The sequence below is a fragment of the Chaetodon auriga genome, chromosome 12, assembly GCF_051107435.1.
Source record: "Chaetodon auriga isolate fChaAug3 chromosome 12, fChaAug3.hap1, whole genome shotgun sequence".
Classification (NCBI taxonomy): Eukaryota; Metazoa; Chordata; class Actinopteri; order Chaetodontiformes; family Chaetodontidae; genus Chaetodon; species Chaetodon auriga.
The window spans coordinates 24,579,986-24,604,460 of NC_135085.1; the positions used below are offsets into that span (position 1 = coordinate 24,579,986).

Sequence of the window (24,475 nt, forward strand, 5' to 3'; positions counted from 1 at the left end):
CACTGGATGAATGGTTAAAAGTTTGTGGATAAAATGGCGAGTTGAAGCCTTGAAAAAGTCCTTTATGCCCGAAAAATGTTAATTTTTAGTATTTGATCGATCGTTTCAGCTCGAGGTTAAACAGGAAAACCCAGCAGGTCATTGGTTCTCATTGACCGCTTTATGAAAACGTCTGAAAAGTTCAAAGAACATTTCATGTGACGCTGACGCCGCTCAAAGTCAACATCAAGGAACACCGATCGATATTCTATATTATGATATGTAAGATTTGCCCTTTTTGTGTTTCAGGCCTTTAAAGATTTTTTTTTTTTTTAATGAAAACTGTTCGTAAGTCTCAAATGTAAAACTGATTGAAAGACGAGACACAAACCGATGAAACAAGCTTTTAATTCAGATGTTCTACAGATTAAGATTAGAGCTCACGCTTCATGCAAACAGGCGTCTGCTCCATCATCTAGATGAGTCTGAAAGGTGGGAGAGAGGACGATGATCATCCTGAGGAAGGAAACCTGACGCATGGTTTCAGCACTCGACACAGTAGAGACACAGTAGATTAGAGTAGAAACACACAACATTCCATTTTTCCATTTTCATAAACGGCGAGATGAATGAGGAGGAACCACAGCGGAGTCCAGCGAGGTGTCAGCGAGGCACCGAGACGCTCGTCCATCCACGTCCTGCGTCTCCGTGTCCTCACCTCACGCTCCATCTGCTCTCTCCGTCTGTCCGTGCGGCGCTCGTTGTCAGCTGGCGTCACCGGTTCGAGTCCCAAACGGCGCCGACGGGATGAAATGTTGACTCCACCTTCCTGATGGAGTTCAGGGTCGCTTCAGTGAAAAAGTTTACAGGTTAGACTCAAGAAACTTTCCTTGATAAGACCAAAACCAACAGCAGGAAACTCAAAATAAATTCCTTCGACCTAAAAAACGTAAATTTTTAAAAACACCTCACAAATCGTGATTCATTTCTCATCAATGTCCAAAAACAGCTGCTGGCTGGAGTTTTCATTAAGTGTCGCTCAGATAGCAGGAAGCAGTGCATCTGTTAGGGACTATTTTCAGCGGCGGATGAATCCAGATTGTGTGTGTGGCTCTCTGATGTGTTTTAATGGAGCTCAGAGGAAGACGATCCCTCACACAGCGCTTCTTGGACAAAATTCACTGCTGGTTTTGGTCTTTTCGTCAAATTTGTTGACGAGAAAAATGTCGAATGCCAAACTGAAGTCCGCTGGCTGCGTCTGGAATCAGAAAAAGGTCTAATGTGAAGTTTATGTTCCTGCTTATGTGGCAGATGTAAAACAAATGAACATTAGCCTCAGAGGTGCTGCCAGGCTAGCTGTGCCCCTCTGCTTTATGCTAAGCTAGGCTAACCATGACTCCATACTCTCAGAAGTAGCTCTATTTCCCAGTGTGGGATTATTCCTTTAAAAACAACCTTTTTAAAGCAGCTGGCACACACTTCTGTTGAGTTTATTACTAAAAAAAAACACTTTTTCTGTTTCATTAGCTGCTTTGCTAATGCCCTGATTCCACTCAAAAAATGTCTCAAAAAATAATCTTTTTTTTTTTTTTGCAAAATGAAGCTGGAAAAAAAGGCGGTATTTTTGGACACAGTTTGTGTTGTGAAAGAAGTGTCCTGAAACACGTAGGTGAAGTATTTAAGCTCAGGTGGACTCAGCGTTTCGTCCTCGCGTTGCTGATCTCTGAATCATGGACACCAGCTCCAGGATTTCACTGCGTCGCTCGTGTCTGCGCTCCTCTGCTCCTTCCACCTCCTCTCTGGGACAGAGGAGTCGTTTACCTCCACGTGTCGTGCGGTCGTTTCATGCAGTGACGTGGCTTCGTTCCCAGACCGTGACTGCAGACGAAGACTGACTCTGGATCTGTGTGAGCTCCTTCAGGCAGATGTAGATTAGAGTATTCTGAGTTTACTTTTCTTTTTTTAAATCAGTATTGTATTTATTTCATGAGGACAGTGTTTTTGACTGACAGGCGGCGCTGATGAGAGGCAAAATGTAGATTTGTGGACGCTGTTCACAGACGCCTTGGGTACTTGACTTCTGTCAATAAAAATGTGAAAAAATAAAACAGTATTACAGAAACTGCTGGTGTGTGAGTTTAATTCTGTACTCGTCGTCTTTATGAAAACTAATTTAATTCTTTAAAACTAAATTATCAAACGTTTTGAAAACCTGTCAAATTCATGGTTAGATTATTTAATGTATTTAATACTGAACACTCTGGGCCTGAAGCCATCAACAAAAAAGGCTGAATTAAACATCAAAACCAGGACACACACACAAGATTTCACATTTTAATGATTCTATTTTACCGGCAAGCTTTTCGTAAAAACAAAACCACTCGGCTTGCAAGGCATGCATGAAGGTATGTACATGTATTTTCAGCTCATGCTGAGCTCCAACGGCTGCTTTTCAGAGCAGTTTCCTTCTTTTTCCGTCACTGCAGCCCAACCTACATGTTTCCACGCTGCAGGTTTATGGCTCATTTAGTTTTAAAGTAATATTTCACACTCTTTTCGGACCGGACGGTGTTCTTCAAGTCTTTACTGTCACGTCGTTCCAACCACATTTCTAATGACAGTTAGAAACACAGTAAAATGGAAATATCCCGCCGCTCCAAACACGGTCCAGGAGCTCAGTACTGGCCGATGAATCCTCCTTTTCTTCATGCAGAGAGCGCCTCCTTTCCTTTACAGTGACTTCAAACCAAAGCACATGAAAATGACCAGCGAATACAAAGTAAACATGACGCTGGAAACATAAGACGTGAGTGTTTTGTCAAACCGTTTTGTCACCGGAGCACAAAATTGAAGACGCTGAGGTCTGGTCTGATGCTGAAATCAATCTAAAATGTTCTGATTTTGGTTTCATTGAATCGAATTCTTCTCAGGCGCCTACGAGTCTCAGACTCCGCGTGCAGTTTTCCATATAAACATCCATTAACAGAAATCAGTCAGGAGTTCCTACAATGTGGTGAAAAAGATCCGAAAAATAACCACAAGTCATGATACCGAATTGCTTTTCAAGCAGCCGTTCCAGTGTACATGCAGAGGGCCGATATCAGACGCAGAAGTGCATCGTGGGTATGAATATACAAAGACTTCTTTGAAATGAATAAAAACTAAAATGGCAGAATGTGTAAGGCAGAGTTTTCCCTCAGTGGCTCAACAGAGGCGGAGATCCTGAAGACAGAAACAGACAAAAGGTTCAGGGTCAGAAACAACTGCGTCATCCTCAAGGAAAACATGTTCCTCCTCACACGTTACCTGTTAGGTCACCTGCTGGATGAGCCCCTTTTCTGGATCATGTTTATCGTCCAGGTCCTCGTCAGAGTCTGAACACAAGAGAAACGAGATGCCATGAAACAAGCGGCTCCACCACATGTGCTGGTTCACTTCTTCAGAGTTCGACTGCATGAGAAGATTCAGACCACCTTCATGTCTGTGCAGGGAGCCACGAGGCCATTAGCTTAGCATGAAGCTAGTCTGGGTCTCATTCAGCATGTTTTTCTAAGCTTAGACTCTGATTGTGAATGATACTGAGAAGATGCTGAGGTGTTGATCTTGAGACTCTTTTTGCTGCTTTCAGAGATGAAAGTTAGCCAGCAGAGGGCGCTGCATTCTCAACCTGCATGTTTAAATCTCAAACTGAGACATTAACACGAGGGGATGCACCAATCCAACTTTTTGTTTCTCTTTAGTTTTAGTCTAATTTTTGCCATGTAAAAAGGGTTTTCAAGAAGTGTTTTTTGCCCTAGAAGCAGAAATCTGAGACACAGAACAAACTCTAAACGATCTGCATGACTTCACTTTGAGCTGTAAATGTGGGTGAGTTCATTCCTTAAAGGGCTTCGTGTGGCTCTTTAAACTTCACGCTTTGAACCTCGATCCACAGCCGGAGAATCAGTGAGAAAAGCTTGAGGTGGCTGTGAGGCATTCTGGGTGTTTCGTGGTTAGTGTCAGTGCGAGTCAGCAGACCTGCCACAGACTCTGGTGGAGAGTAGAACTGTCCGTCAGACATAGGACCCGGACACATGAGAGGAGCTCGCTCCGCGGCGTCCACGATGGACAGGTATCCTGAAAGGTGAAGGGAAAAGACGACTGTGAGCAGAACGCCGGCACACTGCAGTGCTAACGCTAGCGATAGCATCCTGAGGGTCAAAGACTGAAGACGTGTCAGTGGACCTGGTTCAAGTCCACCCGGCCTCGTCTCCTTCCCCCTCATTTCCTGTCCCCCGTCAAAGCCAGTAGTATTAACAGCTACAGTGGTAGCAGCGGTGGTTACAGTAACACATTAAATAGTATTACTCATAAAGTAACGGCTGTGATTGCAGCACAAGTGACAGTGGTTCTTTTAAAAGTATTAAAACTTGTTGGCGGCAAATTGCAGTAATAATATTACAACGCACACAAAGTTGAGATGCTGCGTGTTTCCTTTATATTTAACGTCTGAGCTCATCAGCTTCATTGACTTTTCTAAATATCTGTTTATTCTAAAAGATGCGGAACGCTCCAAAAACACCTGTTTGAACGTTCCACAGGTGAACAGGCTCATTGGTAACAGGTGAGGGGATCATGATTGGGTGTGAAAGGCTCAGTCGCTCACAGAGGATGAAGGTTCACCACTTTGTGAACACGTGATTGGATGAATAACCGACTCACTGTTTTCGTCTTCGGCCTCCTGAGGCAGAACCTTGAAGTCGAGCAGCCATGTTTCTATCCAGGCCAACACGAAGGAGATGATGGGCAGCAGGTACCCAAAGGCCCCCTGAGACAGCAGCTACACACACACACACACACACACACACACACAAAAATAATAATAAAAATCCAAATTTGAAGCATGCGGGTGGTTGAACCGGGTTTGAACGTTTACAGAAGCTCTCTTACCTTTGATAAAATGACTTTAACGATCAGGAAAGCACAGCTGACTGCAGTGGTGATCTGAGCAAACAGAGGAGACGCATGAGGGACGCTCGACCGCAGACCGGTGGTGTCACTTTAACAGCCAGGAAAACGAGTGACGGCAAATCCACCAATCACAGGAGGCGCCACGGAGGCCGAGCGGTTAAAGAACATTTCTCACAATCGGGAACTTATGTTTCACAGAACGTCCACAGACTGAAAGAGTTCTGCCTCCCGGCGCGTTCATCAAAAACAGTGAAACTGGTGAACGCAGGGGATGGACAAAATAACACGAACACCTTAGCGACTTTAACAGAAATGAAAAGACACCAAAATGTGACGTTCTGAATTCAGCGTCCCTGCTGGCTGCTCTTTGCTACTCACCCGTCATGTGTTTGTCACATTACATCACTTTTTTTTTAAAAGATGCAATAAAACTTTATTGATCCCACACTGGGCAAATAAAGTCGTTGCAGCCTCAAACAGTGGCACAGAAGGGTGAAGATAAGGAGGATAGAGGATCACAGGAACATGTGACACTCTCATTACCTGCAGGTAAACAACAGCCGGGCACTGACCGTGTGGTTAGTTTCACTGCATGTAAACAGTTACCGACTCCCTAATCAAAGTGATGAGCTTACTCGACAGCGCCCTCTGCTGACACACACGAAGAACAACAGTCAAACTGAAGCACGAGGGGAGGGAGACTTACCGCGATGGCCCACCAGTGACGAAGCTTACAGACGGCGTAGGCCAGGATGAGCGTGGCGAACCTGAAAACAGCCAAGAGCTGAGAGAGAAGAGGGAGGGAGGAGGAAGTGAAAAGGGAAGGGCGGAGAGAAAGATGCGACGAGAGGAAGAGAAACGGATAGAACAGAGAAAACAGGAAGGGACAGACAAAGAGGAAGAACGAGACAAAACAATGAAGCAAAGGATAAAACTGATCAAATCTGACAAATATGTGGAATGAAAATCTGCAAAAACGTACGAAAATGTCGAAGAAGGAGGCGTGGTAGTCGTAATGCAGAACTTCTTTGTCCAGCTGCTTCTGGATGCCACCGTTCACCTGTGGGACACAAGTGCATTTTTACTGACTACTGGACAGCAGTCTGCTTCATTTAAAGTATGAAAGTTGACCCAAATAGGCCAGGTTATGTGACTGACATGCGTTCTTCATGGTGGGGCAGCGTTACGTGTTGTGAGCTCGTATTTATCAGGATTTATGAGGCTAATGTACTAAACTAAATGTGCCTCCCACTGATTTGAACTAGAGCCAGTTTTATCATTTTAAGGAATGAAGGAGACTCGTTGGTGTGATGAAGCCACTGCTGTCTGAAGTGTGTAATCTAAAGGAACTTGGACTGAGAAGGCAAACCTCCGGCTCGCTTGCTTCACTGGACTTAGTTTATCCAGCTGCTTCGTCAGCTCCAGTGGTATGATCAGTATGAGTGGAATGAAACGTTTGGCAGGAAGCTGTTTTGGTGACCCAGCGATGATCTACTGTGTGTTCACGCAGTCTTTAATTCTTAAGTCCTTTTCATTCAAGCTGGAGCTCCTCATTCGTCAGGTACACGACAGTTACAGCGAAGCGGTCGGTAAAAATGAGAATCTAAGAGAATTAATGACTTGATCGTGAAATCGGTCGCAGATTAGTTTGGTCTCAATCAACTAATCAACTTATTATTTGAGCGCTAATATCTGTGCAGACGTTCATGGTTCCCAGAGAGTGAGTCCTTTTAAAGTCGCAAATGACAGCATGCTAAAATGCTAAAGATACATGTTATGCTAACTAACGTGCTAAACAAAGATCCTTTATGAGGAAGGAACCATCACTCCACAACAGAGAGTGTTTCAGTAGTTCCCAAAACTCAGACAGAGTGAGACATCTTCTCTTTAGATGATCGCATCACGTCAGTTTCAGGAGTCGTTTATGTCGTATCAGTAATTTAAGAACTTCCAGTATTTGGATCAACTGGCTCGAGGCCAACAAGGTGTGCCAACGTCATCTTCTGCTGCTGCAGACGAAGATCTGATCTTTGGATCGGCAGATAAACAATATCAAGGTACTGAAATCAAAAAAGTCAAAATCCGGTCAGAACGAGTTACGTAACAACCAAAGTGTTCACATTTAGTGTTACTGCGATGAAGAGGAAGGCGGCAGAAAGGAGGACCTTTGATCACACACCTGAGTTCCAGTCCAACAGGTTCAATCAGGTTTAAGAATGTGAGCAGATTTACTGTTCAAACATCTGTTTCCCTGCTCAAGGTTCACTTCACTGAAAGTGGAGCATTCTGGGAATGTGTGCGGCAACAAAACGACTTCCTCAATCAGGGCGCTGAGTTTTACAGCTTCATGACCTTGATCCACTTCTCCAGAAGCACCTGACGGGTTTCTGCTCAGCCTTGACACAGTTACCCAAAACCATGACGCCGTCACTGCGCGTGCAGCTGCAGGGACGCTACGAGGGCAGTCATGTGACCAAACGCTGCACGACGAGCGACGTCAGCTAAAATGTAAAAATATTCTCTGTGCATTTCTCTAAGACTTAAACACTTCAAATGCACTGATTGACAGCTGCTTCACCCGCCTCCGACTGATGACCTCTGAACTCGTGCCTGATCATGAAATAAGACGTTCCTTGAAGACACGGCGAGACAAAATGGTGAAGTCTGAAGCGGGCCTTAACTCGTGTCTTACATTGAGCTCTATGATCCAGAGCAAGGTGATGAACAAGAGGTCAAAGGTGACGAACAGGCAGAAGGTCCTCCTCACGTCCGAGATGCACTTCTTCTCGCCGGCTTCGTACGACTCCACCCTTGCGCAGATGGGCGTGGTGTTGACAGGCCCCGCCCCCCTGCCGGTCAGCCGTGAATCGGCGCTGCTGCTGCATCGGCTGTCCATCCCCGGTGGCGCTTCCCGAGCAGGGCCGGCCCCACCCACTGGTCAAAAGAAGGTGGAGTCAGAGGGGGCGGGTCATTGGGGCAGGAAGCCAGGCCGGTGGAGTGGACGCGGACTCACTCGGCGGAGGTAAACAATCACTGCATCTGCAGAAGGACGAAGCAAAAGGCCATAAATAAAAGTTCTTTAAAGCTCCACTGATCGCTCTTCATCGATCACTGCGTGTGATTTACCTTCAGCCTAAACTCAAGTTTTAAAAGAAACTCACCAAAAGGACAAAAATCCTTTTGCTTGGCGAAAAACGCGTCGATATCGTGTTCACAACTTCTGGTGCTGCCTCTGTCAGTGCGGACAAACGATGAAAACAAGAACCTCCTCACGGTTTTTAAAGGAGCAGCATGAAGCAGCTCAAAGACTGAAGACTGTCTCCAGAGAAATCTGAGGATTATTCATAGTAACGGGGTCACTGACTGGATGGAGGAGCACAGAGGAACGCTCTGAATGTTCAAGGTTCGTCAACACTGGTGCCAAACACACTACCGCAGGTGTGAGGACACCTGGCCTTATTAAGCTCACACATGACGTCTTTAAAGCGTCAATGCGCTGCTTTAACGGCCTGTTGTGTTGTCTGGATGACGTGACCTTTGACCATAACCTCCACAGCTCTAGCTGCTTTTTGGGAATTGAAACTAATTGTTCTTTTGCACTCACTGTAAGTCACTCCGATACACGACAACATGGTTTTCATTTTCTTTACACTTGAGTGGGAAACCAGCTTCATCTCCATATTACTTTTTAATCCTCACAATGCATCTGCTTTCAGCTCGCCGTGCCCTTAAACTCACTGCGAAACCTCCATTAGAGGCAGTTAATAAATCACTTCAAAAGGCACAGAGCTGAAATTTAAGGTCATTCTTGAAACAGAAAATTTCCACCTTAAAAAGCAGCGTTAGCACACGTTGTTTTAGTAAAAGATTTGCTAACGATCCAGAGAAGATTGAGTAACGGGGCAGTTTCATGGGAAAGGAAGCCAATAAACCCACATACTGTCGCTGTCATGAGTGACATCATTTCCTGTCATTTCCCCTGAAACAAAGACCTTCTAAAAGCCTTTGATAACCACACCAGTCTAAACCCATCTGAAGTATTTCCAAGACCAAAATTCAGCATTTTTATTAGAGGTACTCCTCAAGTTAGTTAGGCTTATTCAGGAAATCTGACTAAAATCGCAAATTCATTCAGTCGATTCAACAAACACACACACAAATTAGATCATAATTATTATGACACGTATTCGCTAATAAAGCTTTAAAGTTCTTGGCTTGGCTTCCTGGTTTTGGGAGTGGCTGGGGGCTTGTGTGTACTTCAGCCAATAAGCAACAAGAAACCCCTCAGTGAGGAGACTGAAGGCAAACGTCGACCTGCCTTCATCTGCTGCAGTGACGGTCTGCAGCCAGCGGGGGGAGCTCCGCCTGCTCCCCTCACTGTCGTTCATTGAAAGAGAAAGACTGTTCAGATTTCTGTCGGACCGCTTTCATCTTGAACCTCGATGGACCATCGCTCCCAGGATTTCCACTGATGAAGATGAACGTATTCATGCTGAAGAAGCCCTTTGAAACGTGAGTGTGAGGCACGGGTGAGACTGTGACTTTCATTTCCTGAGCCTGACTAATGACTGCACGCCCCCTCCTCATGAAAAGACATTAAAAAACATCCAGTTAATTAAACTACATGTCGTTAAGCTGTCACACCTGTCAGTTTGCCTTCTTCCAGGTATGAATACAGCCACAAAAACCGCCCTGAAAATATCAGATTTTCTGTATTTTCTACCAGTTTCTTTGTCCATAATAGAGGAAAATAAACTCAACATAGCACAAAAAAATCCTGCTTGATATTCTGATTATAACAGATTTTTGGGACTGCTGGTAAACCAATAATAATAATAATAATAATAATAATAATAATAATAATAATAATAATAATAATAATAAAGAAATGACCAGCCGCAGGTGGAGGAGCCAAATCGAGCAGACTGCTAACTTAAACTGGGTTCATCCTCACTTCACCCATAAGTGACACAGGCTGCATGGATGCCACAGACCGTGAGCACATCAGCACCAAAAAAATGATGAGAAACCTGCGTAACGTTTGCTCTATATGCAAAGCTTTTATGCAAACCCAGATGACCCTTGACTGAAAAGGCTCAGCATGCGTGTGCGGTGCTGGTTCAGCCTCCTCTGCAGCTCTGAAGCCGGATCACTTCACAAAGTGTCGATGCTAATGACAGTGAGTTCAAATTCAAGCTGCACTGGATGAAGCTTCCCCTGCACCACTGTGCCAACTTGAACTTGCTGATGACAAACCGCATCAGGAAACGCAAAGTGCAGCCCTGGTTCAGCAAAAACCCCGACTGGCCGAGGCGGGGAGGAGGCCAACAACAACAACAGGACCGCTGCAGAACCCTTAGCACGCTCCTCAGCTGCTTAGCCCGGCGTGCTAACAAGTAACAAACACAAGGTGCTGAAATAAAGCGAGACGTACACTGGTGGTGCAGCTGTGACGCCGTCCGAGGACGTTAAAACACAGCAGAGGTGTTTATCAGCATCGTTCAGTTCATTTGACAACTAGCTAGCTAGTTAGCTTAAAAGACGTGCGCTAAAAGCAGTTTTTAAAAGCCGCCATATTGGCCGTTACCTTATAAACTCGCTCCTAAAGCCGTTTTAATATCTTGAATCAACCCTCGGAAGGTTTCAGTCGGCAGGTTTCAAGCTCACCGCACCAGACGAGTCATCTGTTTCCCTTTCGTCTGCTCGGACAGGATGCAGGCAGACGGAATAAGAAAAAGGGGCGCGAAGGATTCTGGGATATGTAGTGTGGAGCTGGACCGGCTGCTTGCAGTGACGTAGCGCTCCCGTTGGCGGCCATAATGGAGCTCAGCAGCTTTTGAGGGATTATATGTTTTCTTTTTTCATCATACGTTCAATCGAGACACATAGCACGTAGATTTTGAAGCATATTTTCTAAATAATAAGCATGTACAACAATCAGTCATCAATAAGATTAAAATTACCAGAAAATATCTATAGAATAAAATGACATAATAACTCACTAATTCAAACATTAACACTTACCCAAGAGGAGGCTACATGGAACCACCCGTCCACGTACTCAGACTAGGTATGTTTTATGTGCACCTGTTTGGAACATTCCACAGGTAAACAGGATCCACTTTGTGAACACATGACTGGATAAAGGAGACTACATGCACTCAGAGACACTTTGTTATTTTTATTTTTATTTATCTTTTACACAAAGTCTTTTGGAATTGGGGTTGCATCATCATACACTGTCACTGTCAATAAATACATGCCGTCACTGTATATAGATGTGTATAATGAATGTACTGTATGTAAGCATCCACTCCATGTATATCCAGTCCATGTTTATGTCCTTTGCAATATCTGGATTGTCTACAGTTTACAGAAGACTTTTACAGAGATTTACACTGTGTTGTTGATCACTGCTGCTTCTTATAGGCATATATACGCCAACTTTTCCCACCTACTTGTGCGGGCCTAACAGTCCTGTCTATTCTTTACCTTTATTTGTTCAGCTTTGTTGTCCTCGTTCTACTTATTTACATGTGTCACACGTTGCTTTGATCGTCCAGAGTGGAGGCAATAGAAGCTGGATGTTAGTGAGCGATGGCCTCCATGGCTGAACAGACACAGGAAGGAGCTCCACCTGAAGACACTAAAACACTTACAGAACAACCAATGAGAAGAGCTCAAAGTCCCGCCCACACTGCTTGATTGACAGCTGATCTCTGCGCAGTGAAGAAATGCCACAACAATCAGCTCTCAGCAACAAACATGAAGACAAAATAAGTTTGAGAATGAAAACACAGAGTTTAACCCGCTGACCCTTAAACGACTTCTGACTGTTGGAGTTTGCAGAACTCAGCAGAGTCTCCATAACACTGAAACCAAAGTCCAGCATAGAGAGGCTGAGTGAACGTGGTCTGGACTCTGTGGAGGAGAGTCATGGTTTCAGAGACGCTGTAGAAGGACAGAATACCTGCACTGCGATCCAGGTACACTCCGACTCTGGAGGACTGAGGACCTGAGACGGGAGTTTGCACTTTGTTGTACCAAAACTTATAACTGTTGTTGTTACAATCTAACGCCCAAGATTTGTCATTGAATCCAAATACAGATTCATACATCCTCCCTGATCTGCTGAAATTCTTGTATGCGACTGCTACATAAACTCTCCCTCTCCGCTCCACCTCCCAGTAACAACGTCCAGTCAGACTCTCTCTACTCAGGACCTGAGACAGATCAGTGAATCTGTCTGGATGATCAGAATAAGATGGTCGTTCACTCATGTATGTTGCTTTTCTGTTCCCCTCAGATAATAACAGATGTGTGTGTGCTGTGTTTGGATCCAGTGTGATTTCACGTGAATATTTTAAGAATCCAGCTCTGGTCTTGGGCTCTGGTGCTGACAGTAAAACATCCACTTCAGTCACTGTCAGTGAGACGTTTGTCCATTTGTCCCTCAGAACGTCCTGTAGTTTGTCTCTGACTGCTGACACAGCAGCTGTCACGTCCTCAAAGGACCTCAGAGGACGGATATTGATGCTGGACGAGTCTGTAGGTCCACTGAGTGGTGACAGTGAGGGGTAGTTGTGTAGAAACTGGGTGTGATCCTCTGTGTGTGAGAGCTGCTTCAGCTCAGCATCTTTCCTCTTCAGCTCAGTGATCTCCTGCTCCAGCTTCTCCTCAAGCTCTTTGACTCGACTCACTTCAGCTTCCTGCTGGGATCTGACCTGCCGCTTCACATCAGAGCTTCTTTTCTCCATGAGACGGATCAGCTGGCTGAAGATCTTCTGGCTGTCCTCCACTGCTTCATCAGCAGAGCGATTGATAGCCTCCACCTCCTGCTGAAGCACCTTCACGTCTTTCTGTCTGTCCTGGATTCTCTGCTGGATGTCTTGTCGTCTCACCTCCAGCTCTCTCTGCCTCTCAGTCCTTTCTGCTGCAGCTGAGACTGTGTCGTGGCCTTTATGTTCATCCACAGAGCAGAGATAACAGATACACTGCTGATCAGTGCGGCAGAACATCTTCATCACCTCATCGTGACGAGAGCAGATGTTCTCCTGGAGCTTCTTGGAGGGCTCCACCAGCTTGTGTTTCTTTAATGGAGCTGCGTCATAATGACGCTGGAGGTGTTTCTCACAGTAAGAGGCCGCACAGACCAGACAGGACTTGAGGGCTTTCCGTTTCCTCCCAGTGCAGAAATCACAGGCCACATCTTCAGGTCCAGCATAGCAGTGATCAGCAGGAGCAGCTTGGAGTCCAGTCTTCTTCAGCTCCTCCACTAAAGCTGCTAACATGGTGCTTTTCACCAGGACAGGCCTTGGCTTGAAGGTCTGCCTACACTGAGGGCAGCTGTGGATTTTCTTCTTATCCTCTTCCTTCCAGAAGGTTTTAATACACTTCATGCAGTAGCTGTGTCCACAGGGAATAGTCACCGGATCCTTCAGTAGATCCAGACAGATGGAACAAGAGAAGGTTTCCCGGTCCAGCTGAACTCCTTTCTGCGCCATTTCACCTCTCAGTGTCAATGACTGTGTGAGTTTCACTTTCTCAGAAGTGAAAGCAGTTTGAGCTCTGATCTAAACAGCATGTGTCTCTGCAGTGAATGAGGCCTGTCAGCTCCTGCACTTCACCACATGTTGGTTACACCCATCTTCAAAGTGTAGATCTGAAGGGGAGGGAACCAGGAAGTATGTGGACAGAGTGGAGCTGCTGTGTTTGAGAGCAGGAGGAAGAGGGAGGAGGAAGAGGGAGGGCTTATCAAGCTCTGATCCATTCAGGAAGAGGAGCCGTTTGAGAGAGATACTGTGTGTTTAACACGTGTTTACAACAGAGCTCATTTCTCATTTAAAACCACTGGTCACTTCAGTTTTTAGGAGGTAAACTCTTATTAGAATCAGAGGGTTTGGAGACGCTCCCCTGTTTCCATTGAATACAAAATGATTGAAAGGCTACAGAAATGAACACAAAGTGCATAAAATCAGTCTGTTTGTACCATTCTCCAAAATAAATGTCTTTATTTCCTTTTGAAAGATGAATTTCTCATGAGTAACAGCAGTTTAACACGAACCATCATGTATTCCTCCCTGCAGGTTTATTATAAATTAGTCAAAAAACATGTTGTCAATGAAAACTGTTCAAACTCCCTGTTACCTTTGAAGAACTCCATTTCCCAGCAGCCCTAGTGTGACCATGTGACGTTATTCAAGGCGGCACATCCAGACATCACGATGAACTGATGAAAGTGGATATATGTGTATCACGCAGACTAAACCGCTGTCACGGAGCTTTTCCCACTTAAGACGCTCTGAGATCTGAACACATTCAGTTCAGCCATGAGTGCTGCAATTTCCTGATCCAGTTGAAGCTGCTCCTTCCTCTCACGTAGCTGTTCCTCCTCTTCTTCCAGTTCATGCTTGTCCTTTAATCATCTTGTCTTATTGTCAATGCTGCCGAGTCAGCTTCAGCTCTCAGACATGCAGAAGAAACACTGGGAGCGTCAGACTTTCTTCCTGTAGCAGAGCTTTGTGATCTGAATGCTCTTCCTACATTTGACACACTGTCGCTTGGCCTCACATTATCTCGCATGTCATTTGTCATGATTATGTTTGCAGCCTGCATTAGTGACTGAGGTTCATCGGCTATTGGAAGGAAAGACATCTGTCCATTCATCCCAACAGGATCAGAGTGAACATGAGCGTCCTTATTGAGCAGTTCCTCTGGTTCAACATCCCCTTTAAATGTGTTGCTGTGCTCCACAAGGCTGGAGAACCATTCATTTTGTTTCCTCTGTTCATCCTCTGGGAGGAAAGGAATCAACACATCATGTGACCTGGTGGCATTTTCACAAAGTTGAGTTAAATTGTCCAAAAGGGGTTGGACACGCGAGACAGTTTCCTTTGTGTTCATGAGTGGTTTTATTTGTGGTAGGAGGCCTTTCATTTTATTCACAGTCATTTTGCGTTCCCGTTGAAGTCTTTCAATTTTATATACAAAAGCCTTTGCAGACCGGAACGAAAGTCATCCAGCCAACATCACAATTCCACATCAGCGGCGCAGCGGCAAATTCAGAGAGACAAAGCGGAGATTCCTTATTTGACATCACGGAGAAAACAAAGCATCGGGACTCCTTAGCAATCTGATAGCTGCCAGCACTCCTGTAACCAACTCTCAACCCACAGTCAATCAGCCATTGGCCCCCAATGGACATACAGCAGTGAATATCGAGCCGCATTCCTTCCATTAATGTGCAGCTTGATGCGCACATACACTGGCAGGCCCACCTGCCTCTTAGCTGAGCTTTGACTGCGGCTCTCCAAGTTGCAGCTTGTTGCGGCGTCTTCATCCGTCCTTTACCTGCGATGATCGCTTTCTTTAATCTCCATCCATCTGATCCTTGCTCCCATGCGCCATCCCTGATGTTTCTTTTAATGCCTTTTTGCTTTTGTTGTTGTTGTTGTTGTTGTTGTTGTTGTTGACAGATTGTAGCGACGAGGCCGAGCCTACTGGAACCCAAAGAGTGTCGCTGAGAGGCTGAGGTAGGGCCTTGCTTGCGGGTTGTGTGACGCGATTCCTAAGAGAGATTTGCTGAGATCATAAACACTTTATAACTTTTATGATAAGAAAACAATAAACTCAGAATAATGTGCCGAAATATACTCAAAATAATTCACAGCGTTCAAAACAGCGGTCAATAAAGAAACGGTGACCCACTCACCCCCTCTCACTCACTGTGTCCATCCGCCACACAGGTAAAGGTGCTTATCTAAACTTACCACATATCACCGCCCACATCCATGTGACCTATCACAATCATCGTAATTATCAAATAACAAATAAACAATCAACAAATGACCAAAATAGCAAATACATAAACCAGAACAACACGATCTGTTTGCACTCAATCCATTCATGGCTCCTACAATGTGTGTGTTCCAGTATCAGTCTGAGCTTTCTCTTCTCGTTTTTATTGAGCTTCTAAAGTGAACAAATGAAAAAAAGATGAATCATTGTCGGACTCTTGTTCACTGATCGCATGTAAAGATTCTTTGTTGGCATTATAATAATGTCAGCTGCATAATGTAAGATCGTGTTTTCTGGCTCTGAAAGTTGAAAGGTCAGAGACGGACTGACAAACGCTGCGAACATGAAGACTGAACTTTGAGGTGTTTCAGGAGGAAATCCGCCTCAGTTAGACTCTCATGTTAGTTTCACATGATCTCCATCAGATTTTTATGATAACCAGGAATGAAGACAAGAAGAAAACACTGATCATTCTTGAAATAAAAAAAAACTTTATTCATTATTTAAACCTCCAGTTTGTTCCCACAACACCACTAAAGTCTGTTCAGTCACTCTTGTTCAGTGATTTCATGCTCAGATTCACTTCATCCACACAATCAGTTGATTTGACCAGTATCTGAGCTATGTCAAAGGAAACAACCAGTGACCTCCTGACTGACACAATCATGTTAATAACAGTTTTAAAATACCTCACAGTACCTCATTTCATCAACAACAACATCTAGTCTGCCACACAAATAAACGTCAATGTGATCATAGATTTCTGATCAAATGTACAAAGAGCTGAGAACAAAATGTCTCCGATGGAGGACGGTCTGCTGCTTTCTCAGTGATGGCCTCCATGGCTGAACAGACACAGGAAGGAGCTCCACCTGAAGACACTCAAACACTTACAGAACAACCAATGAGAAGAGCTCAAAGTCCCGCCCACACTGTTTGATTGACAGCTGATCTCTGCGCAGTGAAGAAATGCCACAACAATCAGCTCTCAGCAACAAACATGAAGACAAAATAAGTTTGAGAATGAAAACACAGAGTTTAACCCGCTGACCCTTAAACGACTTCTGACTGTTGGAGTTTACAGAACTCAGCAGAGTCTCCACAAAACCAAAGAAGAAGTCCAGCATAGAGAGGCTGAGTGAACGTGGTCTGGACTCTGTGGAGGAGAGTCATGGTTTCAGAGACGCTGTAGAAGGACAGAATACCTGCACTGTGATCCAGGTACACTCCGACTCTGGAGGACTGAGGACCTGAGACGGGAGTTTCCACTTTGTTGTACCAAAAGTTAGAACTGTTGTTGTTACAATCTAACGCCCAAGATTTGTCATTTTGTCCAAATCTAGATTCATTCGAGCTCCCTGATCTCCTGATATTCTTGTATGCGACTGCTACACAAACTCCTCTCCCTCTCCACTCCACCTCCCAGTAACAACGTCCAGTCAGACTCTCTCTACTCAGGACCTGAAACCAACCAGTGAATCTGTCTGGATGATCAGAATAAGACTGTCGTTTACTCTTTAATGTTGCTTTTCTGTTCCCCTCAGATAATAACAGCTCTGTGTTTGCTGTGTTTGGATCCAGTGTGATTTCACGTGAATATTTTAAGAATCCAGCTCTGGTCTTGGGCTCTGGTGCTGACAGTAAAACATCCACTTCAGTCACTGTCAGTGAGACGTTTGTCCATTTGTCCCTCAGAACGTCCTGTAGTTTGTCTCTGACTGCTGACACAGCAGCTGTCACGTCCTCAAAGTACCTCAGAGGACGGATATTGATGCTGGACGAGTCTGTAGGTCCACTGAGTGGTGACAGTGAGGGGTAGTTGTGTAGAAACTGGGTGTGATCCTCTGTGTGTGAGAGCTGCTTCAGCTCAGCATCTTTCCTCTTCAGCTCAGTGATCTCCTGCTCCAGCTTCTTCTGAAGCTCTTTGACTCGACTCACTTCAGCTTCCTGCTGGGATCTGACCTGCCGCTTCACATCAGAGCTTCTGTTCTCCATGAGACGGATCAGCTGGCTGAAGATCTTCTGGCTGTCCTCCACTGCTTTATCAGCAGAGCGATTGATAGTCTCCACCTCCTGCTGAAGCACCTTCACGTCTTTCTGTCTGTCCTGGATTCTCTGCTGGATGTCTTGTCGACTCACCTCCAGCTCTCTCTGCCTCTCAGTCCTTTCTGCTGCAGCTGAGACTGTGTCGTGGCCTTTATGTTCATCCACAGAGCAGAGATAACAGATACACTGCTGATCAGTGCGGCAGAACATCTTCATCACCTCATCGTGACGAGAGCAGATGTTCTCCTGGAGCTTCTTGGAGGGCTCCACCATCTTGTGTTTCTTTAATGGAGCTGCGTCATAATGACGCTGGAGGTGTTTCTCACAGTAAGAGGCCACACAGGCCAGACAGGACTTGAGGGCTTTCCGTTTCCTCCCAGTGCAGAAATCACAGGCCACATCTTCAGGTCCAGCATAGCAGTGACCAGCAGGAGCAGCTTGGAGTCCAGTCTTCTTCAGCTCCTCCACTAAAGCTGCTAACATGGTGCTTTTCACCAGGACAGGCCTCGGTGTGAAGGTCTGCCTACACTGAGGGCAGCTGGGGATTTTCCTCTCATCCTCTTCATCCCAGAGGCTTTTAATACACTTCATGCAGTAGCTGTGTCCACAGGGAATAGTCACTGGATCCTTCAGTAGATCCAGACAGATGGAACAAGAGAAGGTTTCCCGGTCCAGCTGAACTCCTTTCTGCGCCATTTCACCTCTCAGTGTCAACGACTGTGTGAGTTTCACTTTCTCAGAACTAAAAGCAGTTTGAGCTCTGATCTAAACAGCATGTGTCTCTGCAGTGAATGAGGCCTGTCAGCTCCTGCACTTCACCACATGTTGGTTACACCCATCTTCAAAGTGTAGATCTGAAGGGGAAGGAACCAGGAAGTATGTGGACAGAGTGGAGCTGCTGTGTTTGAGAGCAGGAGGAAGAGGGAGGATGAAGAGGGAGGAGGAAGAGGGAGGGCTTATCAAGCTCTGATCCATTCAGGAAGAGGAGCCGTTTGAGAGAGATACTGTGTGTTTAACACGTGTTTACAACAGAGCTCATTTCTCATTTAAAACCACTGGTCACTTCAGTTTTTAGGAGGTAAACTCTTATTAGAATCAGAGGGTTTGGAGACGCTGCCCTGTTTCCATTGAATACAAAATGATTGAAAGGCTACAGAAATGAACACAAAGTGCATAAAATCAGTCTGTTTGTACCATTCTCCAAAATAAATGTCTTTATTTCCTTTTGAAAGATGAATTTCTCACGAGTAACAGCAGTTTAACACTAACCATCATGTATTCCCCTGTTACATTTGAAGAACTCCATTTCCCAGCAGCCCTAGTGTGACCATGTGACGTTATTCAAGGCGGCACATCCAGACATCACGATGAACTGATGAAAGTGGATATATGTGTATCACGCAGACTAAACCGCTGTCACGGAGCTTTTCCCACTTAAGACGCTCTGAGATCTGAACACATTCAGTTCAGCCATGAGTGCTGCAGTTTCCTGATCCAGTTGAAGCTGCTCCTTCCTCTCACGTAGCTGTTCCTCCTCTTCTTCCAGTTCATGCTTGTCCTTTAATCATCTTGTCTTATTGTCAATGCTGCCGAGTCAGCTTCAGCTCTCAGACATGCAGAAGAAACACTGGGAGCGTCAGACTTTCTTCCTGTAGCAGAGCTTTGTGATCTGAATGCTCTTCCTACATTTGACACACTGTCGCTTGGCCTCACATTATCTCGCATGTCATTTGTCATGATTATGTTTGCAGCCTGCTTTAGTGACTGAGGTTCATCGGCTATTGGAAGGAAAGACATCTGTCCATTCATCCCAACAGGATCAGAGTGAACATGAGCGTCCTTATTGAGCAGTTCCTCTGGTTCAACATCCCCTTTAAATGTGTTGCTGTGCTCCACAAGGCTGGAGAACCATTCATTTTATTTACTCTGTTCATCCTCTGGGAGGAAAGGAATCAACATATCATGTGACCTGGTGGCGTTTTCACAAAGTTGAGTTAAATTGTCCAAAATGGGTTGGACACGCGAGACAGTTTCCTTTGTGTTCATGAGTGGTTTTATTTGTGGTAGGAGGCCTTTCATTTTATTCACAGTCATTTTGCGTTCCCGTTGAAGTCTTTCAATTTTGTTGACAAAAGCCTTTGCAGACCGGAACGAAAGTCATCCAGCCAACATCACAATTCCACATCAGCGGCGCAGCGGCAAAGTCAAAGAGACAAAGCGGAGATTCCTTATTTGACATCACGGAGAAAACAAAGCATCGGGACTCCTTAGCAATCTGATAGCTGCCAGCACTCCTGTAACCAACTCTCAACCCACAGTCAATCAGCCATTGGCCCCCAATGGACATACAGCAGTGAATATCGAGCCGCATTCCTTCCATTAATGTGCAGCTTGATGCGCACATACTCTGGCAGGCCCACCTGCCTCTTAGCTCAGCTTTGACTGCGGCTCTCCAAGTTGCAGCTTGTTGACATGCGGCGTCTTCATCCGTCCTTTACCTGCGATGATCGCTTTCTTTAATCTCCATCCATCTGATCCTTGCTCCCATGCGCCATCCCTGATGTTTCTTTTAATGCCTTTTTGCTTTTGTTGTTGTTGTTGTTGTTGACAGATTGTAGCGACGAGGCCGAGCCTACTGGAACCCAAAGAGTGTCGCTGAGAGGCTGAGGTAGGGCCTTGCTTGCGGGTTGTGTGACGCGCTTCCTGAGAGAGATTTGCTGAGATCATAAACACTTTATAACTTTTATGATAAGAAAACAATAAACTCAGAATAATGTGCCGAAATATACTCAAAATAATTCACAGCGTTCAAAACAGCGGCCAATAAAGAAACGGTGACCCACTCACCCCCTCTCACTCACTGTGTCCATCCGCCACACAGGTAAAGGTGCTAATCTAAACTTACCACATATCACCGCCCACATCCATGTGACCTATCACAATCATCGTAATTATCAAATAACAAATAAACAATCAACAAATGACCAAAATAGCAAATACATAAACCAGAACAACACGATCTGTTTGCACTCAATCCATTCATGGCTCCTACAATGTGTGTGTTCCAGTATCAGTCTGAGCTTTCTCTTCTCGTTTTTATTGAGCTTCTAAAGTGAACAAATGAAAAAAAGATGAATCATTGTCGGACTCTTGTTCACTGATCGCATGTAAAGATTCTTTGTTGGCATCATAATAATGTCAGCTGCATAATGTAAGATAGTGTTTTCTGGCTCTGAAAGTTGAAAGGTCAGAGACGGACTGACAAACGCTGCGAACATGAAGACTGAACTTTGAGGTGTTTCAGGAGGAAATCCGCCTCAGTTAGACTCTCATGTTAGTTTCACATGATCTCCATCAGATTTTTATGATAACCAGGAATGAAGACAAGAAGAAAACACTGATCATTCTTGAAATAAAAAAAAACTTTATTCATTATTTAAACCTCCAGTTTGTTCCCACAACACCACTAAAGTCTGTTCAGTCACTCTTGTTCAGTGATTTCATGCACAGATTCACTTCATCCACACAGTCAGTTGGTTTGACCAGTATCTGAGCTATGTCAAAGAAAACAACCAGTGACCTCCTGACTGACACAATCATGTTAATAACAGTTTTATAATACCTCACAGTACCTCATTTCATCAACAACAACATCTAGTCTGCCACACAAATAAACATCAATGTGATCATAGATTTCTGATCAAATGTACAAAGAGCTGAGAACAAAATGTCTCCGATGGAGGACGGTCTGCTGCTTTCTCAGTGATGCCCTCCATGGCTGAACAGACACAGGAAGGAGCTCCACCTGAAGACACTCAAACACTTACAGAACAACCAATGAGAAGAGCTCAAAGTCCCGCCCACACTGTTTGATTGACAGCTGATCTCTGTGCAGTGAAGAAATGCCACAACAATCAGCTCTCAGCAACAAACATGAAGACAAAATAAGTTTGAGAATGAAAACACAGAGTTTAACCCGCTGACCCTTAAACGACTTCTGACTGTTGGAGATTACAGAACTCAGCAGAGTCTCCATAACACTGAAACCGAAGTCCAGCATAGAGAGGCTGAGTGAACGTGGTCTGGACTCTGTGGAGGAGAGTCATGGTTTCAGAGACGCTGTAGAAGGACAGAATACCTGCACTGTGATCCAGGTACACTCCGACTCTGGAGGACCGAGGACCTGAGACGGGAGTTTGCACTTTGTTGTACCAAAAGTTATAACTGTTGTTGTTACAATCTAACGCCCAAGATTTGTCATTTTGTCCAAATCTAGATTCATTCGAGCTCCCTGATCTCCTGATATTCTTGTATGCGACTGCTACACAAACTCCTCTCCCTCTCCACTCCACCTCCCAGTAACAACGTTCAGTCAGACTCTCTCTACTCAGGACCTGATACAGATCAGTGAATCTGTCTGGATGATCAGAATAAGACTGTTGTTCCCTCATTAATGTTGCTTTTCTGTTCCCCTCAGATAATAACAGCTCTGTGTTTGCTGTGTTTGGATCCAGTGTGATTTCACGTGAATATTTTAAGAATCCAGCTCTGGTCTTGGGCTCTGGTGCTGACAGTAAAACATCCACTTCAGTCACTGTCAGTGAGACGTTTGTCCATTTGTCCCTCAGAACGTCCTGTAGTTTGTCTCTGACTGCTGACACAGCAGCTGTCACGTCCTCAAAGGACCTCAGAGGACGGATATTGATGCTGGACGAGTCTGTAGGTCCACTGAGTGGTGACAGTGAGGGGTAGTTGTGTAGAAACTGGTTGTGATCCTCTGTGTGTGAGAGCTGCTTCAGCTCAGCATCTTTCCTCTTCAGCTCAGTGATCTCCTGCTCCAGCTTCTTCTGAAGCTCTTTGACTCGACTCACTTCAGCTTCCTGCTGGGATCTGACCTGCCGCTTCACATCAGAGCTTCTGTTCTCCATGAGACGGATCAGCTGGCTGAAGATCTTCTGGCTGTCCTCCACTGCTTTATCAGCAGAGCGATTGATAGCCTCCACCTCCTGCTGAAGCACCTTCACGTCTTTCTGTCTGTCCTGGATTCTCTGCTGGATGTCTTGTCGACTCACCTCCAGCTCTCTCTGCCTCTCAGTCCTTTCTGCTGCAGCTGAGACTGTGTCGTGGCCTTTATGTTCATCCACAGAGCAGAGATAACAGATACACTGCTGATCAGTGCGGCAGAACATCTTCATCACCTCATCGTGGCGAGAGCAGATGTTCTCCTGGAGCTTCTTGGAGGGCTCCACCAGCTTGTGTTTTTCAAAGGCAGGCGATTCATAATGAGGCTGGAGGTGTTTCTCACAGTAAGAGGCCGCACAGACCAGACAGGACTTGAGGGCTTTCAGTTTCCTCCCAGTGCAGACATCACAGGCCACATCTTCAGGTCCAGCATAGCAGTGATCAGCAGGAGCAGCTTGGAGTCCAGTCTTCTTCAGCTCCTCCACTAAAGCTGCTAACATGGTGTTCTTCACCAGGACAGGCCTCGGTGTGAAGGTCTGCCTACACTGAGGGCAGCTGGGGATTTTCCTCTCATCCTCTTCATCCCAGAAGCTTTTAATACACTTCATGCAGTAGCTGTGTCCACAGGGAATAGTCACTGGATCCTTCAGTAGATCCAGACAGATGGAACAAGAGAAGGTTTCCCGGTCCAGCTGAACTCCTTTCTGCGCCATTTCACCTCTCAGAGTCAACGACTGTGTGAGTTTCACTTTCTCAGAAGTGAAAGCAGTTTGAGCTCTGATCTAAACAGCATGTGTCTCTGCAGTGAATGAGGCCTGTCAGCTCCTGCACTTCACCACATGTTGGTTACACCCATCTTCAAAGTGTAGATCTGAAGGGGAGGGAACCAGGAAGTATGTGGACAGAGTGGAGCTGCTGTGTTTGAGAGCAGGAGGAAGAGGGAGGAGGAAGAGGGAGGAGGAAGAGGGAGGGCTTATCAAGCTCTGATCCATTCAGGAAGAGGAGCCGTTTGAGAGAGATACTGTGTGTTTAACACGTGTTTACAACAGAGCTCATTTCTCATTTAAAACCACTGGTCACTTCAGTTTTTAGGAGGTAAACTCTTATTAGAATCAGAGGGTTTGGAGACGCTCCCCTGTTTCCATTGAATACAAAATGATTGAAAGGCTACAGAAATAAACACAAACTGCATAAAATCAGTGTCTTTGTTCCATTCTCCATCATCATTAACCACCATGTATCCCTCCCGCCAGTTTTATTCTAAATCTTAGTGCATCAGTCAAAAAACATGTTGGCAATGAAACTGTTCAAAGAACGAGTCCAGCTTCTGGAGCAGATCACCTTTCTGAGCATGAAGAGATGTTACCCATGGAGAGATCGACCATTTCACCTGTTTGTACATCGAGCCTCAGGCAGAGTGAAACCAAGTGCACTCAGGATATTAAGAGAATTCACGTGTCCATCCCAAAACTTACACTCACAGTTTTTCGCTCAGGAGTGATGTTACCTTTCCAAGGACGGGACTGGTCAGCGTTCTTACGCTACAAATGTCAGATCTTGTTAGATCAGTGGCCAAACGATACAGACATGATAATTACACCCCCTAAACCCCCTTTGACCTATGGAAACAGTGATTACGTCCTAAAGAGAAATCTCTCACGAGATGATTTCATCTCTGTTGTATCTCTTTTCCACATTCTTCATGTCCACATCAGTCGTCGTATGATTTTACAGCCTTCTG

At 45.2% G+C, this 24,475-nt stretch overlaps 4 protein-coding genes across 5 annotated transcripts; all 4 read right to left on the reverse strand.

Moving 5' to 3' along the window:
• Positions 1-2,299: 2,299 nt before the first annotated feature.
• Positions 2,300-10,658, reverse strand: stard3nl (STARD3 N-terminal like). Its single transcript, XM_076744671.1, has 9 exons — positions 10,517-10,658; positions 7,622-7,968; positions 5,912-5,989; positions 5,636-5,713; positions 4,909-4,962; positions 4,681-4,798; positions 3,997-4,095; positions 3,286-3,353; positions 2,300-3,201 (listed from the first exon to the last, which is right to left on the reverse strand). The coding sequence occupies exons 2-8, from the start codon at positions 7,823-7,825 to the stop codon at positions 3,289-3,291; spliced, it is 696 nt and encodes a 231-aa protein (XP_076600786.1). The 5' UTR covers positions 7,826-7,968; positions 10,517-10,658; the 3' UTR covers positions 2,300-3,201; positions 3,286-3,288.
• Positions 10,659-11,154: 496 nt separating this feature from the next.
• On the reverse strand, positions 11,155-13,698 carry LOC143329033 (tripartite motif-containing protein 16-like). Its single transcript, XM_076744663.1, has one exon. It carries the CDS (start codon positions 13,431-13,433, stop codon positions 11,748-11,750), a length of 1,686 nt encoding a protein of 561 aa, XP_076600778.1. The 5' UTR covers positions 13,434-13,698; the 3' UTR covers positions 11,155-11,747.
• Positions 13,699-16,242: 2,544 nt separating this feature from the next.
• On the reverse strand, positions 16,243-18,483 carry LOC143329034 (tripartite motif-containing protein 16-like). Of its 2 annotated transcripts, XM_076744664.1 has the most exons (2): positions 17,523-18,468; positions 16,243-17,387 (listed from the first exon to the last, which is right to left on the reverse strand). In XM_076744664.1, the coding sequence occupies exons 1-2, from the start codon at positions 18,466-18,468 to the stop codon at positions 16,780-16,782; spliced, it is 1,554 nt and encodes a 517-aa protein (XP_076600779.1). In that variant the 3' UTR covers positions 16,243-16,779. The 2 variants fall into 2 exon arrangements, with proteins under 2 accessions (XP_076600779.1, XP_076600780.1); XM_076744665.1 differs by having other exon boundaries at positions 16,243-18,483.
• Positions 18,484-21,234: 2,751 nt separating this feature from the next.
• LOC143329030 (tripartite motif-containing protein 16-like) lies at positions 21,235-23,754 on the reverse strand. The gene has a single exon (XM_076744661.1). It carries the CDS (start codon positions 23,445-23,447, stop codon positions 21,759-21,761), a length of 1,689 nt encoding a protein of 562 aa, XP_076600776.1. The 5' UTR covers positions 23,448-23,754; the 3' UTR covers positions 21,235-21,758.
• Positions 23,755-24,475: the final 721 nt, after the last annotated feature.